This window comes from Astyanax mexicanus, chromosome 24 (genome assembly GCF_023375975.1).
Source record: "Astyanax mexicanus isolate ESR-SI-001 chromosome 24, AstMex3_surface, whole genome shotgun sequence".
In the NCBI taxonomy this organism is placed as follows: Eukaryota; Metazoa; Chordata; class Actinopteri; order Characiformes; family Acestrorhamphidae; genus Astyanax; species Astyanax mexicanus.
In genome coordinates, this window is record NC_064431.1 from 19,316,010 (window position 1) to 19,330,884 (window position 14,875).

Sequence of the window (14,875 nt, forward strand, 5' to 3'; positions counted from 1 at the left end):
TTTTGATGTCCCATGCAGCAGCCAATCGCACGCAGCATACTCTCAACCGGAAAATACTGTTCATTTGGACAGAAAAATGTACAGTGTTAAATTAACTCTTTAAATATTTAACACTGTCCTACATAACATATGGTCCAACTGTGTTAAAATAACTACCACAAGAGTTAAAATTTTAAAATTAATTCAACACAGTATGGAGTCATATATTAACTCTATGTAACTCTCATGAATATTAACACATTTTACCCAACAGGGTAAAACAACTCTCCAAATAGTTAATTCAGTTTTTTTTTTTTTTTTCAAAGTTGGTTTGAATTTATTTATGTATATTTTCTGAACTTCACCCGAAACTATATACCAGAGTAACTATAAAACATTATTAGATGTGAGATATACCGTAGAATAAATTATCTTTTTTATCCTATCTAAACTTTATTTAGAACAAGAGAGACCATCAAATACAAAAACAACCTCTAACACAATAACTCTTGTGTGGAGACCCTTATCCACCATCCGACCCAACACCAAGAGAGTCAATAACACTCTACAACTAAAAACTAAATTCCATTTACCTACAAACACAGAAATTTAACTCTAAATAATTACACACCTACTTTATGAATTGTTCATCACTGAGGGTTGTTAGAAAAACTCCCAGAGAGTTAAAACATGTTAACATTGTCATTTTAACTCTGTGGATTGGCCCAAGACAGAGCGTGAAAATGGATGGATCTCCATGTTTTTGGACTGTGGTTGAAAACCAGAGTTTCCTGAGGAAACCCACACAGATAGATAGGGATCTGAACCCAGGACCCCAGCACTAGGGAGGCGAAAGTGCTAACCACTAAACCGACAAGCCAATTAATGCCTTGCATATTAGAAAAGCCCTATTAGAAATGGCGGTGTATGATAATGATCCATATTCCAGATGGACTCTATAAAAGGGGCTGAAAACTGCAGTAAAGATCTCATTCCTAGCAAAGATGCTGGAAGAAGCTGTGAGACGAATGACCGTGGCACTAGTCATCACAGCTGCAGTATCTGACCATGCTCTGCGGGTAACCAGGCACTCCCAAAACATCTGCAGAACATTAGCAACTGTTCTAGTATTCTGGACATGGCATCTGCAGTCACTTACTTCAGAACAGATTCAAATCACTGCTACAGTCCCCCACTCCACACTTTCAGCTCAGGTATTCCACTAGAACTGGCCAAGATACTGTACTCTACAGTGCATTTCCAAATGTTTGCGAACACCCCGTCTAATGGATGCTTTCAGCTAGTTTAAGTCAACACAGATGTGCAAATGCACACAGCTTGCCTTGTCTCTGTTGAGAAATATCGCCAATACAAGAGTTTAGCACCATATCTAATGTCAGGTATGGAGTGGAGAGGTATGAAGCCCCACAGCTTTGATTTGTGGAACAGTGGAATTCTCTGTGTAGTCTGGAATGAAAATGGAGCTCCTGACAATATGGGACGCGTTGGGGAGCTGGTGATCATTCATCATGCTGAAAGTCTACTAGCGAAAAAAATATTTAAAATACAGCTCTGGAAAAAGAAATAAGAGAACACTTCAGTTTCTGAATCAGCTTCTCCAATTTTGTTTGAGTAAAATGAACATTGTTGTTTTATTCCATAAACCACGGCCAACATTTCTCCCAAATTTTAAATAAAAATATTGTCATTTAGACCATTCATTTACAGAAAATGAGAAATTAGATGCAGAGCTTTCAGATATCAAATAATGCAAAGAAAACAAGTCCGTATTCATAAAGTTTTAAGAGTTCAGAAATCATTATTTGGTGGAATAACCTTGTTTTTAATCACATTTTTCATGCATCTTGGCATCATGTTCTCCTCCACCAGTCTTACACACTGCTTTTGGATAACTTTATGCACTCCTGGTTAGGGCTGCAATAATTAGTCAATATAATCGACAATGTCAATTATTTTAATTTGTCGCCTACAAGTTTCATTGTCGACTAATCGTTAATTTGTAACAGAACTGCATTACACAAAGTGCTGGGGACAGAAGCGCAATAGGAGATGGGTAACAGGCTCACTCACACAGTTCACACTCAACTTGGACAGTGTCTCCAAAAGAGCTAGATTACATTACAAAATTACTCAATAAATATCAGTACCTGCATCTGTATATTTAAATACTTTTTAAATCTCATGTTCAGCTGTTTTACCTGTTGATTAAAGAGATGGAGGACATGGCAGAAATAGTCTATGGCCCCTCAACAGTCTATTTTCATGCCTTGCGCCCGTGCCATTAAAATACCGTTGAAGTTTAAGAATGAATCTACACTTATGGGCGTGGTGGTCTGGAAGTGAGTTTAGGTGTGTTCAGGTGATTCAGGTGACTGACTGATTAAAACCCTAACAACAGTCAACAGTAAGTTGTCCAATTCTATCTTAGCCAAGCAGACACTCAGCGGGTGTACACCCCCGCTCCTTAAACAAACATATAATCGCTGATTTTATGATTTTAACAATAAACAGAATAAAGAATAAAATAACATTGCTGTTCTCTTAAATGAGCTGCTGGTGTATTTTCACAGTGTGAATCACAGGTCAGTAACCTCTGCTGAGACACACAAAGCACTGCACTGTTAAGATAAGAATGCGCCAAAGTCAGAGCTCACCTGCCTCTTAAAGACAATGGAAACTGGAACACTGATTTGTTTATTTTGTTTACTTTATGTTACACCCAAAACACACCCATAATTAAATAAGAGAATTAGTACATGCCTTTTGCGCATTTCAAGCTGCGCAAGGTGTATTTTTTTGCACTCTCATGATACCAAAGACACACAGACACCGACAACATACTTCCGAAATCTGTTTAGAGGCGTTGTATAAATTACCATTATAATACAGCTCTTCCATTTAGAGATTATGCATACAATAGAGTTTATATGTAAGGATATTTAGTGTAGAATTAAAGGAAATTTAACTCAATGAGTTATTAACCCTGCTGGATCTAAATCATTGTGTACTGCTCAGCGTAATGCAGCAAATTACCTCAATCTCCTCATTGATTGGAAGAACGCATTTCTGGGAGTAGATGTTGTAGATTAGGGTCTTCAGTGACTTAGCATAGTTGTAGTTATCCGAATCCCGTCCATATCTGAAGTGTGCATTCAGAAGTTCCAGGAGATGAGGCAGCGCTGCTTTAATGTAGCAGACTTCACTCTGAAACAGGAAATAACACACCAGAAAGTTCATGAGCGAGATCCAACAGACACTGAAAAAAAACATGCCAGCCTTATTTTCACAATAATGAAATGAAAATACTATATATTACAGCACAATGTTACTTAGTTTTCTTACATTTGCCATTCATGATTGACAAATATATTCAGTTATTGGCCAAATAAATAATGCACCAAGAAAACGTTGATGGAAAGGATGAAACTTTGACTTAAATATAGTATTTTCTAAATGTTAGAACTCAATTCCTATTTATAAAATGAATTAAAATCTAAAAATATGTTTGGAATCACGATAAAATCTTTATGCAGCACAGTAAATTACCTCTTGATTAATTAATTACATGATTTATTCCAGAAGTACATTTTAATAGCACAGTCTATGACATATAAAGTACCAGTCAAAAGCTTGTTTTTTAGTGTTGTTCAATTGCATTGTAGATTTATACTAAAATCATCGAAACTATAAAGAAAAATATATGGAATTATTTAGAAAACAAAAAAAAAGTGTCAAACACACCAGAATATGTTTTATATTGTATATTATGAAAACGTTTAAGTATTTAGAAAAGCTCTTCAATTGCAGTTGCAAAAATCATCAAAATTGTTATGATAAAACTGGCGCTCAGGACCGTCCCAGGAGAGGACGACCAATCACGACTTCCGTTGCACAGGAGAATTTTGGTTTGTTTAAAAGGTACTACTTATTATGATTCCTTATGTGTTCCTTCATAAACTGGATGACTTCAATGTTCATTTACAATGTATGACATGATTTAATTATTTATTTATTTTTTAACATTAAATAAAAAGGTGTGTCTAAACTTTTGACTGGCACAGTATATAGGTTTATATATATGTTTAGGTAAATGTTTCCTGATTTTATGTGTGTATATGTGTTTTTTTATATTTTTTTTTCTTCAGCTCATGAATGTTGAGGAGTCTGATAGCCTGGGGGAAGAAGTTGTTGCAGAGCCTGACAGTGATGGATGGACTCTGTTGAAGCTAAAGACATGCCCTTGAGATCAATCTGCTATTTGTTACAGTGAATACATTACCTGCAGTTACACAGTTACACAGTTATTTAAGCTGCTTCATTTAAAGGGAGACTCTGCTGTTCCATTAAAAAGAATCTATAGTATTTGTTATTTTTCTACATTTTTTCTTCGTTGTGCTGAAAATACTACTAGCCATTCATTTAATTAGGACGTTTTCTTCAGTTCTTCAGTATTTTCCTTTATAGTTCCTTTTCCCTACACATCGTAAATTTTATAAACAAGGCTTCTTGTTCAGAGTGGTGATTTAGACACTATTAAATTTAGATTGAGGTCTGGGTGGGGGAGTGACTGCGGAGGAAAAATGTGACAAACATTTACTGTCTTTTTATCTCTCTGCCATAAAACTTACTGACCTGATGTTCTTTATACTCCTTAACATAGGCACTTTTGAACACAGTTATTAAACACTATTAACATGAATATGATTAAAATTGAACATGAACTGAAGATATTTACCAAGCTCTGCCGTTCTGTGAAGTTGTAGGATATAGAGCAGCCATTCTGAAGTTGGTTCCCAATCTGAAATAGGAAAATGGTAAATGGTTAGATATATACAGATGTTGGACAATGAAACTGAAACACCTGGTTTTAAACTACAATAATTTATTGTGGTGACGGACAGTTCTGGTGGAAACAGGAGAGTTGAGGTGCACATTGAATTCTGTCGTGATTTGTTCAGCCGGGGTTTCATGTTTTTGGATACAATCCAGGTTAGCACCCGAACATCCCTTTCAGACAGCTTCCTCTTACAGCATCCACAGTTAATCCTGTTGGATGTGGTTGGTTCTTCTTGGTGGTATGCTGACATTACCCTGGATACCGTGGCTCTTGATACATCACAAAGACGTGCTGTCTTGGTCACAGATGCGCCAACAGTTTGTCCTCTTTTGAACTCTGGTATGTCCACATAATGTTGTGTGCATTGCAATATTTTGAACAAAACTGTGCTCTTACCCTGTTAATTGAACACACTTCACACTCTGCTCTTACTGGTGCAATAATGTGCAATTAATGAAGATTGGCCACCAGGCTGCTCCAATTTAGCCAGGAAACCTCCCACACTAAAATGACAGGTGTTTCAGTTTCATTGTCCAACCTCTGTATAGCTATACACTGATATGCCAAAAGTCCTGGGACCTTTTGGGACTGTTAGCATGGACCAAACTTGTCATGAGCACCTTGGCCAGCGTGGGCATTCACTGTGGGCAGTCTGAAGTCATGCTGTCCCATGACTTTTTGCATGCCTGTGTGTTTCTGCCACTTTATCTGTCTGTTCTTAACTTTCAATGAAAGAATATTTCACTATTTTTACTAAACCCCTGGGGAAAAAAAATAATGTACAATATATTTTTTTAGAAAATGGGACACACTGTTTAAATTGCATTTTGTTTGTTTTTCTTTGCTTTAATCCAATGATTCAGGCAAGTTGTAGCATGATGTGTATGATTGAATTTGCTTACAATTTATGTGCACATCCTGATGGTCATAAAAAAGCAATATTTTGTACAGTCCTGATTTAAAATGCACTATAAACCTTTTTTAGATGCTTTACTTTATGATGCACTATATTTAATGTTCAGTATGAAGTTAATAGTCTATGGGCTATACGAAACACGCTCATAACATACTTTGCACAAAATCACTCTTGCATAAAGAGTTTCACCAGCTATATTCTTGCAAGTTTCAGAGTGAGCCGTTTAAAACAACCAAGTTAGTTCATGTTTAACAGCGATAGAAGCCCAAAAATCATTATTTGAAACTGCTTACATCTCCCTTATCTGCTGACTTGCCACATACAATTGCTACAGATCCCTCAGTCAGACGAAGTCTGCTGGCTAATCCTGCTGTGTACTGTCTGAGGTTTTCAGGCTCTGGGTTAGGGTTGACAGGTGAGGGGTGGTGCCAGGTTGGTTCTGTGCACATTTTCTTATCGTTATTTTTCTTATTTCTCATTATTCAAAGTTTTGAATAATAATTCAACAACTTGAAGTGATTCTGAGGCAGTCAAGACTTGAATGGAAATACTCCCCTTTGAATTAAGTAAAATACAGTAATTATGCTGTTTATTTATGTGCAGAATGTGCAGATAATATGTACATGTACGTTGGGGTGCCCAAACTGCTGTATAACCCACTATAGATGTACAAATTGTAACTTAAACCAGTGTTACTCACCAGTCGTCTTAAATAGAGAAGATGCTCCTTGGTGACAGAGTGCTTACATGGACCTGGCACAGCTCCACAGGCCAAATGCAAGCACAAGACAAGGAAACAGCACAGATGCCTTATCTGCAATCAAAGAACAGTACGAGAACAAACACTATGATTTATTAAAAAAAAAAAAAAAGTTGCAAACTGTAGTTGGCAGTGATATATCAGCATAACAACAGTAATTGTTTGTAAAACCACACAAAACATAACATTTTTATTCCTAATGTGATGTTTAAGTCAGCCTAGCAAAAAAAATTAATTGCACTGTAAACTATAGCTGTCATGCAGGCCAGACACACAACAGACAAACGCAGATAACAAACACAGTTTATTAAGAAAGGGGCTAGGCTTACAGGAGTAGTAAGGGACAGGCAGGGTCAACAACAGTATGGCAGCAATTTTAAACAACATACCAGAGCATTGTCAGGAAAAACAGGGACAAATACAGAAAATCCAGCAAATAAGGGGCAAGGCAAAAGAATTGTCAAAATATAAAAATTGGTTGGCAATGAAAAACAAAAAAATATAGTGGGCAGGGCAAACATCGGTAGTCGGAAACAAAACAAGTCGGTAACAAAGGCAAAAAACAAAGAAAGTAAAGAGCCAGATATGGTATAGTTACTTTGAAAAAGTAATCCGATTACTGATTACTGATTACTCCTTTAAAAAGTAACTTAGTTACTTTATGGATTACTTGATTTTAAAAGTAACTAAGTTACTTTACAAGATACTTTATTAGTTACTTTCAGCAGCTGCAGACACCACCTCCCGCCGTGGCGCCGCCTTAACATAAAAACTATAACCAGTTTTGCCAATACTCCCTTTATTGGAAAATGCATTTTTAACAGCAACAATGTATCTCTAGACATTTAAAGTTGAACTATTTCCTGAAAAAATAAGTTTTTTTTATAAAAATAAAAGACAATTTCTCTTGAATTAACTTAACATAAATTATTTTTTTTATAAAAAATAAAATATGGTCTTTCTTGATTTCACTTAACATAAATACTTGTTTTTATAAAAAATAAAAATAAAAAAAGTCTTTCTTGACCTGAAATATTTAACACTGTAAATCTTAACATTGAACCTGTTGTTCTCTGCAAGGCAGCAAAGAGTGGTTTTATAAAACAAAACCGTGTATATGGTCGAGGCCAGGGATCACATATATGCGGACTGCAGTCCGGGTCCGGACCCAGACGTTGTCCAGTAACCAGTAAACTACTGAAAAGTATTTAATTTTGACAGCGTTCATTTAAAGCGTCAGAACTTTTCTTGTCTTTACGGTATACGCGCTCTGCGGCACAAAATCTTCAAACGCTCTCCTCTGCCAATCAGATCTGTGCAGACCGCTGCCCTGGCTAGTGAATTGGGACGGGGACGGGAAAAAACGCCTTTATAAAGAGATAGAGAGCCCGAGAACTGGCGGAAAAATGAGAACAGGCGGAAACTAAAGACACACCGAGCGCGAGAGAGAGACAGGGGAGGATTGTAAAGGTGACGGGAAAGGGAGCGGTGTGTGTGTGTGTCTGTGTGTGTGTGTCTGTGTGTGAGTGTGAGGTGGAGAGAGAGAGAGAGAGTAACGCACAGTGACTTGGATAAGTAACTTTAATCTGATTACTGGATTGGAAATAGTAACGCGTTAGATTACTGGTTACTGAAAAAAAGGGTCAGATTAGAGTAACGCGTTACTGACATCACTGACAAGAGCTAACTAACTAGATGTAATACTTGGCAGGGAACAGAGCAAACAGAGGGGTATGTTTAATAGAGCAGCCAGGTGAAAACAATCAGTGACTCGGGGAGCGAGAATGCCGCAGCGGCACGTGATCAGCGGAGTCAGGTCAAGTCCGGTGTGAGTGCATGCTGGGACTTGGAGTATTTGAGTAATTCAGAGCTGACTGAATAACCTGTGTTGGCAAAATTACCAATTGTAGTTGAACCCTTTTTGAAGCCATAGCCAACTATTTTACACATGCTTAGTTTGATTCTTTAGTTGAACAGGGTCTCTTGAGTAATCCTGCAGGGTTTTTCACCGGATGTTGCTTATGGAATTTGCATATTGGGCGTGTCCTCCCACCTCTCACCATCAGAGAAAGTAATCATTCTCCACAGGCTGCTGCTTCTCTGTATTTAATGATCTATATAATGTATATGTTTTATAATAGCGTGGTGGCCTTTTTTTTAGCCATTTCAGTAAAAATTGTGGAAATCTAAGCTTACTGTAAATAAGGGCAGAGTGCAATCACCCTTTGGAGTGATGTGGGGACAGAGCACAATCCACCCACCCAGAGAGAGCAAGGCCAGTTGTGCTCTCTCAGGGCTCTGACAGCTGACGGCAAGCTACATGAACAGGATTCGAACTGGGAATCTCCTGATCATAGTGGCAGCACCTTAGTAAACTCTAAAGAAAAAAAAGCCTAATCAGGCCCCAGCATGGCACTGGAATGTACTGGAATCTGTGTTAGAATAATCTTGCTACAGATTTGATAAACGGCTGCAAAGCAGTGAATATTCCCAATATTCTAATAAACTCAGAGCCCAAACTTATACCTCTAAATCAACCAAACAAACAAAATGAGAGTCTGAATGAGACCATCACTACAACCCCCATCTTTATTAGAAACGCCTGTGGTTGATCAGTGAAGTCTGCAGTTACGAAAACAATGTAAATAAATCATAAGCTGGAAACCAGCGGGAAACAGTGACAATAACAATGCTCCGTTCTTTACTGCTCGCTCTGTTGCGTAAACTCCCCGCCGGCAGCCCCGGCAGTGTTTTTTAAAGTGGTGGAAGTTAACAGACCACACTCATCTCTGGTTTCTCGCGTCCCCTCTGTGGTCTGAGACCCCTGGGTTCCCTGGTTCTTCGGCTTATTTTAGATCTCGGTTTTCTGACCAGAACGATCCGGCATCCATAAACACTTCACTGAGGGGCTGGACAACAGTTTCCATCAGCAGGAAAATCTATTTCAGTGTGGTTTCTTGAGAAGATCATTTTGCAGTCTCATTTTGCTCTCTTGAGAATGTGTTGTGTTGCTTATATACCACTTAGAAAAAAAAAAAAAAAAAACTAAGACTACTTTAAAATGGTCAGGTTCTCTGATTTTACTATATATAGGTATATGTGTGAATAAAATGAACATTGGTGTTTTATTCTTTTTTCTACTACTGAAAACATTTCTTCCAAATTCAAAATAAAAAAAATCATCTTTTAAAGGATTTACTTGCAGAAAATGAGAAATGTTCAAAATAATGAGAAAGGTCAAATGCTTTCAGATCTCAAATAATTCAAAGGCAATGTTTTTAGAGCTCAGAAATCAATATTTAGTGGAAGAACCCTTATTTTTAATCCCATGCATCTTGACATGTACCCCTCCACCAGTCTTTCACACTGATTTTGAATGAGTTTATGCCACAAACAAAGCAGTTCAGCTTTTTTTAATGGTTTGATTACATTCCAAATGTTTTCAGAGGTATTCAGATTTGAACCTGCAGATTGATGGACAACCTTATTGACTGAATTTAGTCAGCAATCGCTGGATTACATCAAGTGACCTACAAAAAGAATGGCAAATGGCAGCTGTGGTGAAGTTCAGGCAAAGTTTGAAACATGCTGATTAAGTCATGTAAACCTAGAAAAAAGCCCGTTATTAATGAGAAGCAAAGAAGAGCAATGGTGAAGTTTGCAAAACATCATAAGGCTCAGCTTTGCCCAGCACCTGGTCATCTAATAATTAGACAGACACCTGCAGAGATCTACAAGCCACAGTGTCTTGTACCCACTGTGAAATTTGGTGGAAGATCAGTGATGATCTGAGGATGCGTCATCAAGGCTAAAAACAGGCTGATTCATCTTTGCAAAGGATGTATGAATCAAGCCACATACAAGAATGTTTTCCTGGAAGAAAACCTCCAGAGCTTCCTTCTGCCCTGCAGTGTTCTGTTGCAGTGTTTTTATTTCCTGCAGGACAATGCTCAATTTCAGACAGCTAGGTGTACCAATCAAGGTGTGGATGAAGGACCACCAGATCAAGACCCTGTCATGGTCAGCCCAATCTCCAGACCTGAACCTGTTCCATTAAAATCCTCTAAAATGTAATTAAGAGGAAGGTGGATGCTCACAAACCACCAAGTAAAGCTGAACTGCTTGAATGTTTGAGCCAAAAGTGGCATAAGTTCACTCAAAAGCAGTGTGAAAGGCTGGTGGAGAAGAACATGCCAAGACGCATGAAAGCTGTGATTAAAAATCATGGTTATTTAATAAAATAAAAAAAACATTTTTGAGTTAAGACTTTATTATCGTTGTTGTTTCTAAATGAATATGATTTTGTTTTCTTTGTATTATTTTATTTGAAATCTGTTAGAAATGTTGTCAATAGTTTATAGAATAAAAGAACAGGGTTAATTTTCTCAGCAATATATAATGTTACACATATACTTAACATTTTAAATGTTTTTAATGTATACAAATTATGCATGTATTAATTCATGCAATTTACATTTTAAAAATACTTCAAATAAACATTTTAATAATACAATTTGGGCCAATTTTATACATTTTTAAGTGTATTTTATAAACTTCTCCCTATGGGGCAGTGCCTTGATTTAATACTGCATTATATTTAATAACCATCAGTACTTTCCCTAAGTCAGGCTGACGCAGTGCACAGTTAATCATGCAAAAGTAGAATATATTTCTCCATAACCATTATCATTAGTTCAAATAATATCAGTTGGATCAAATTTTTATCTCATCAAACTTTCAATTTTGAAGAAAACTTTTAAGAATATTTTTTCATAGTGCATAGTTTTATTTATTGAATGAATGTATTTAATTGTCTTTATTAACTATGCACCTTGTATGTTTTCTGTTTTCCCATGTTCTATATGGAGATCTCTAGATTTAGTCTAACCACATCTCTTTGCAATTTTTATCTCTGTATTAGTATAAAGACAATAAAGTCTAATTTTTTTTAATTAACTTTTTTTCTTTTTTTTTAAACACATACTGTTTCGAATTTGAAAATAAAGCAAATCACTTTCTGTCAGTGTGTGTGTGTGTGTTTAATACAAACATGTTTATCATTATTAATGCACTAATTAACTCCAGCAAAAAAAAATCTAAATATTTTTTATTTTACTTTGAAATGAGTCAGTTTGTTCCCTGATGTCATAACAGAGTGTAAAATACCACAACATTAGACAAATTGTATGTTTTTGTTCAAAGCTTTTCAACACAGAGTGATGAAATAATCCAGACGTGGCATGAATTCACTCAAAATCAGTGCAAAGATGCATCAAAGCTGTGATTACAAATCAGGGTTATTCCACCAAATATTGAATTTCTGACTTAAAACATTAGTGTTGTTGTTTCTAAATGAATATGAACTTGTTTTCTTTGCATCATTTGAGAATTTATTACTTTTTTATATTAGGAATTCAGGAGAAATGTCAATAGAATAAAATAACAATGCTCATTTTACTCAAACATATACCTATACATAGCAAAATCAGAGGGAAAATGATTATATATATATATATATATATATATATATATATATATATATATATATATATATATATATTATGTAATATAAACTGTATGTTTTTGTTTAAAGAGCAAAAAGAGTAAAAATTATTATTTTCAGTGCAAAAAAAAAAAAAAAAGAATTTGGATGTCATTGAAAGCAAGTCAGTACTAAATCCTTTAATAATCATAAGCCATTTTATTTCTTTTATGTAATAAATCTATTGTTGCTGTCAAATAAAAAAAAAAAATCTCCTAAACAGCAACTTCACAGAAAAGTGATAAAACGTTATTTTCAATGGAGATCACTGTACATAGAGTTAGGAGTTAGGATATTTTTAGAGAATATCTGTTGGTCTATTCATCAAGAAATTAAGGGACAGTATATGTGTTTAAAATATTCAGTAAACTAAAAAAATCAACAAAAATGGAGATACTTGTTTTTCATTGCACAATATATATGTAATTATTATTTTTTTAACTGATTCTCCAACAGGATAAAGGAAAAACCCTATTTAAATTCCAATGTAAAGTAATGCAAATTGGCTTTTATTACAAGTAAATTTTGGAGAATTTCTATTGAAGAAGGAGAGCTGATGTTTAAGGTTTTGAGGTAGTTAACTTAAAAAAAATCAGTGCAAGGATCTACAGTTTTTGACCATTCACATTGTGCTGTTGTAAATGCATGCAGCCATTGCATTTTGAATGGTTTCTATTTTTCGTTGAGCGGATTGTTCTCGTTTCGTTTAGAACATTCCTTTTGAGCGTTCTGTTTGATCTTCCCAGTTTGACGCGAAGGGAGAGTTCTGGAGAACATTCTGCATCATGTTTTATTTAAAATGCCTGGCAGCTCAGGATGCAGATGTTGTGCTACCCATCATCGATGTAGGGACATTGATTCGGCTGTGCTCCAGGACATTTTTACATTTTTACATTTTTTTTATTTTTGGAGATCAGACATAGCTGGAGATCAGCCGTAGCTGGACATATTGAAGCGCTTACCTTGGCTTTGTGGGCTGGAGTGTTTGTGTTCATCTGGCTGACCTAAGGGCATGGAGAGGAGTCCACATTTGGAAAAGCGTCCACATCGAGATTCATTGAGGCGTAGTTCCTTTCGCCGTTTCACACCTACAGATGGGTCAGGTCACTCTTCGGATGTTTTTAGTTATCAGTCACCAGCAGCCACAACTGTCCGTGAGTTTCTTCAGGTTCTTTCAGGTTCTCGCGCTGGTTCTGATGGCCACTCAACACTCAAAGTGTACCTTCCTCCTTTGGTGGCGTGGGATGTGTGAAAGTGCTTGTGCTCTCCGGTCCTCTGAAGAAAGCTGAGCTGAGCCTCAAGCCCAGAATCCCTCCTCCTCTCCTTTTAGGTCTTTTACAGGAAATCACTCCTTAGCTGCTTAGCAGGCTGGACTGTCTGAGGATTGGCCACAAATGAATTAGCTCCCCAGTGACCGAGCAACAGAAACCAAGAGAGAAGCGAAGAGGGAAAACATTTAGCGGCGTGAGCTGCTGATGTAAATCATGAAACTAAACCACCACTGTGGTGACTTTGGCTCAATATATTAGTGTTATAGTTTTTTAAAATCTTAAATAAGGCATATCATTACACGGTCAGAGCTCATTTACAATGAGTTCCCCCACTAAGCGCTCAATACATAATGAAAAAAAAAAAAAAAAGAAGTCGCCACCTGGATTTAACTAAAGTAAATGATCTGTGGTTCCTACAGTTGCTCAGGTCTAGGTTCAGCAACAGTATATGCTGAAAGAATAAGGTCAGCTGACTACCTGAATATACTGAATATAGACCAGATTATTCCATCAATGGAGGCATTTTTTCTTCCATATTCCAAGATGACCAGAATACCAGGATTCATATGGGGCTAGATTTGTGAAAGAGTGGTTCATTAGGAAGCATGAGATCATCATTTATTTTCACACATGGATTGAGAGAGTTCACCACAGGGTCTAGAACTTAACCTCATTGAGAATCTTTGGGATGTGCTGGATGGAGAAGGCTTTGTGTAGCAGTCAGACTCTACCATCATCAGTGCTGCTGCAAGATCTTGGTGAAAAATTAATCCAGTAACACTTGATTGAAATATAAATCTTGTGACATTACAGAAGCTTACTGAAACAATGCCACAGCGAATGCAAAAAACTGCAATCAAAGCTAAAGGTGGTCCAATGAAATATTAGAGTGTGACCATTTTTTTTTTTGTTTTATTTAACACTATTACACTATTAACCAAAGAAATTCACCAGTTGGAAACCCCTTAATTATTCTGCATTACACAGGGGTTGGATAATGAAACTGAAACTCTTGGCTTTAGACCACAATAATTGACTGTCCCGACGGACAGTTCTGGTGAAAACAGGAGAGTTGAGATGCACACTGAATTCTGTCGTGATTTGAGCAGACGTGGTTTCATGTTTTTGAATACAATCCGGGTGAGCACCCGAACATCCCTTTCAGACAGCTTCCTCTTACAGCGTCCACAGTTAATCCTGTTGGATGTGGTTGGTCCTTCTTGGTGGTATGCTGAATTACCCTGGATCCCGTGGCTCTTGATACATCACAAAGATGTGCTGTTTTGGTCACAGATGCGCCAGCAAGACGTGCACCAACAATTTGTCCTCTTTTGAACTCTGGTATGTCACCCATAATGTTGTGTGCATTGCAATATTTTGAGCAAAACTGTGCTCTTACCCTGCTAATTGAACCTTCACACTCTGCTCTTACTGGTGCAATGTGCAATTAATGAACATTGGCAACCAGGCTGCTCCAATTTAGTCATGAAACCTCCCACACTAAAGTGACAGGTGTTTCAATTTCATTGTCCAACCCCTGTAGATTAAT

The 14,875-nt window shown here is 36.8% G+C and overlaps 1 protein-coding gene across 1 annotated transcript in view; it reads right to left on the bottom strand.

Moving 5' to 3' along the window:
- Nucleotides 1-13,380, bottom strand: part of csf1a (colony stimulating factor 1a (macrophage)) — a 28,327-nt gene extending 14,947 nt beyond the window's left edge. Inside the window, exons 1-4 of the mRNA XM_022682690.2 lie at nt 13,018-13,380; nt 6,454-6,567; nt 4,736-4,798; nt 3,034-3,204 (exon numbers count right to left, since the gene is read on the bottom strand). Of these exons, the coding sequence (XP_022538411.2) occupies nt 3,034-3,204; nt 4,736-4,798; nt 6,454-6,567; nt 13,018-13,050 (381 nt within the window). The 5' untranslated portion in view covers nt 13,051-13,380. The remainder of the gene's footprint in view (nt 1-3,033; nt 3,205-4,735; nt 4,799-6,453; nt 6,568-13,017) is intronic.
- Nucleotides 13,381-14,875: the final 1,495 nt, after the last annotated feature.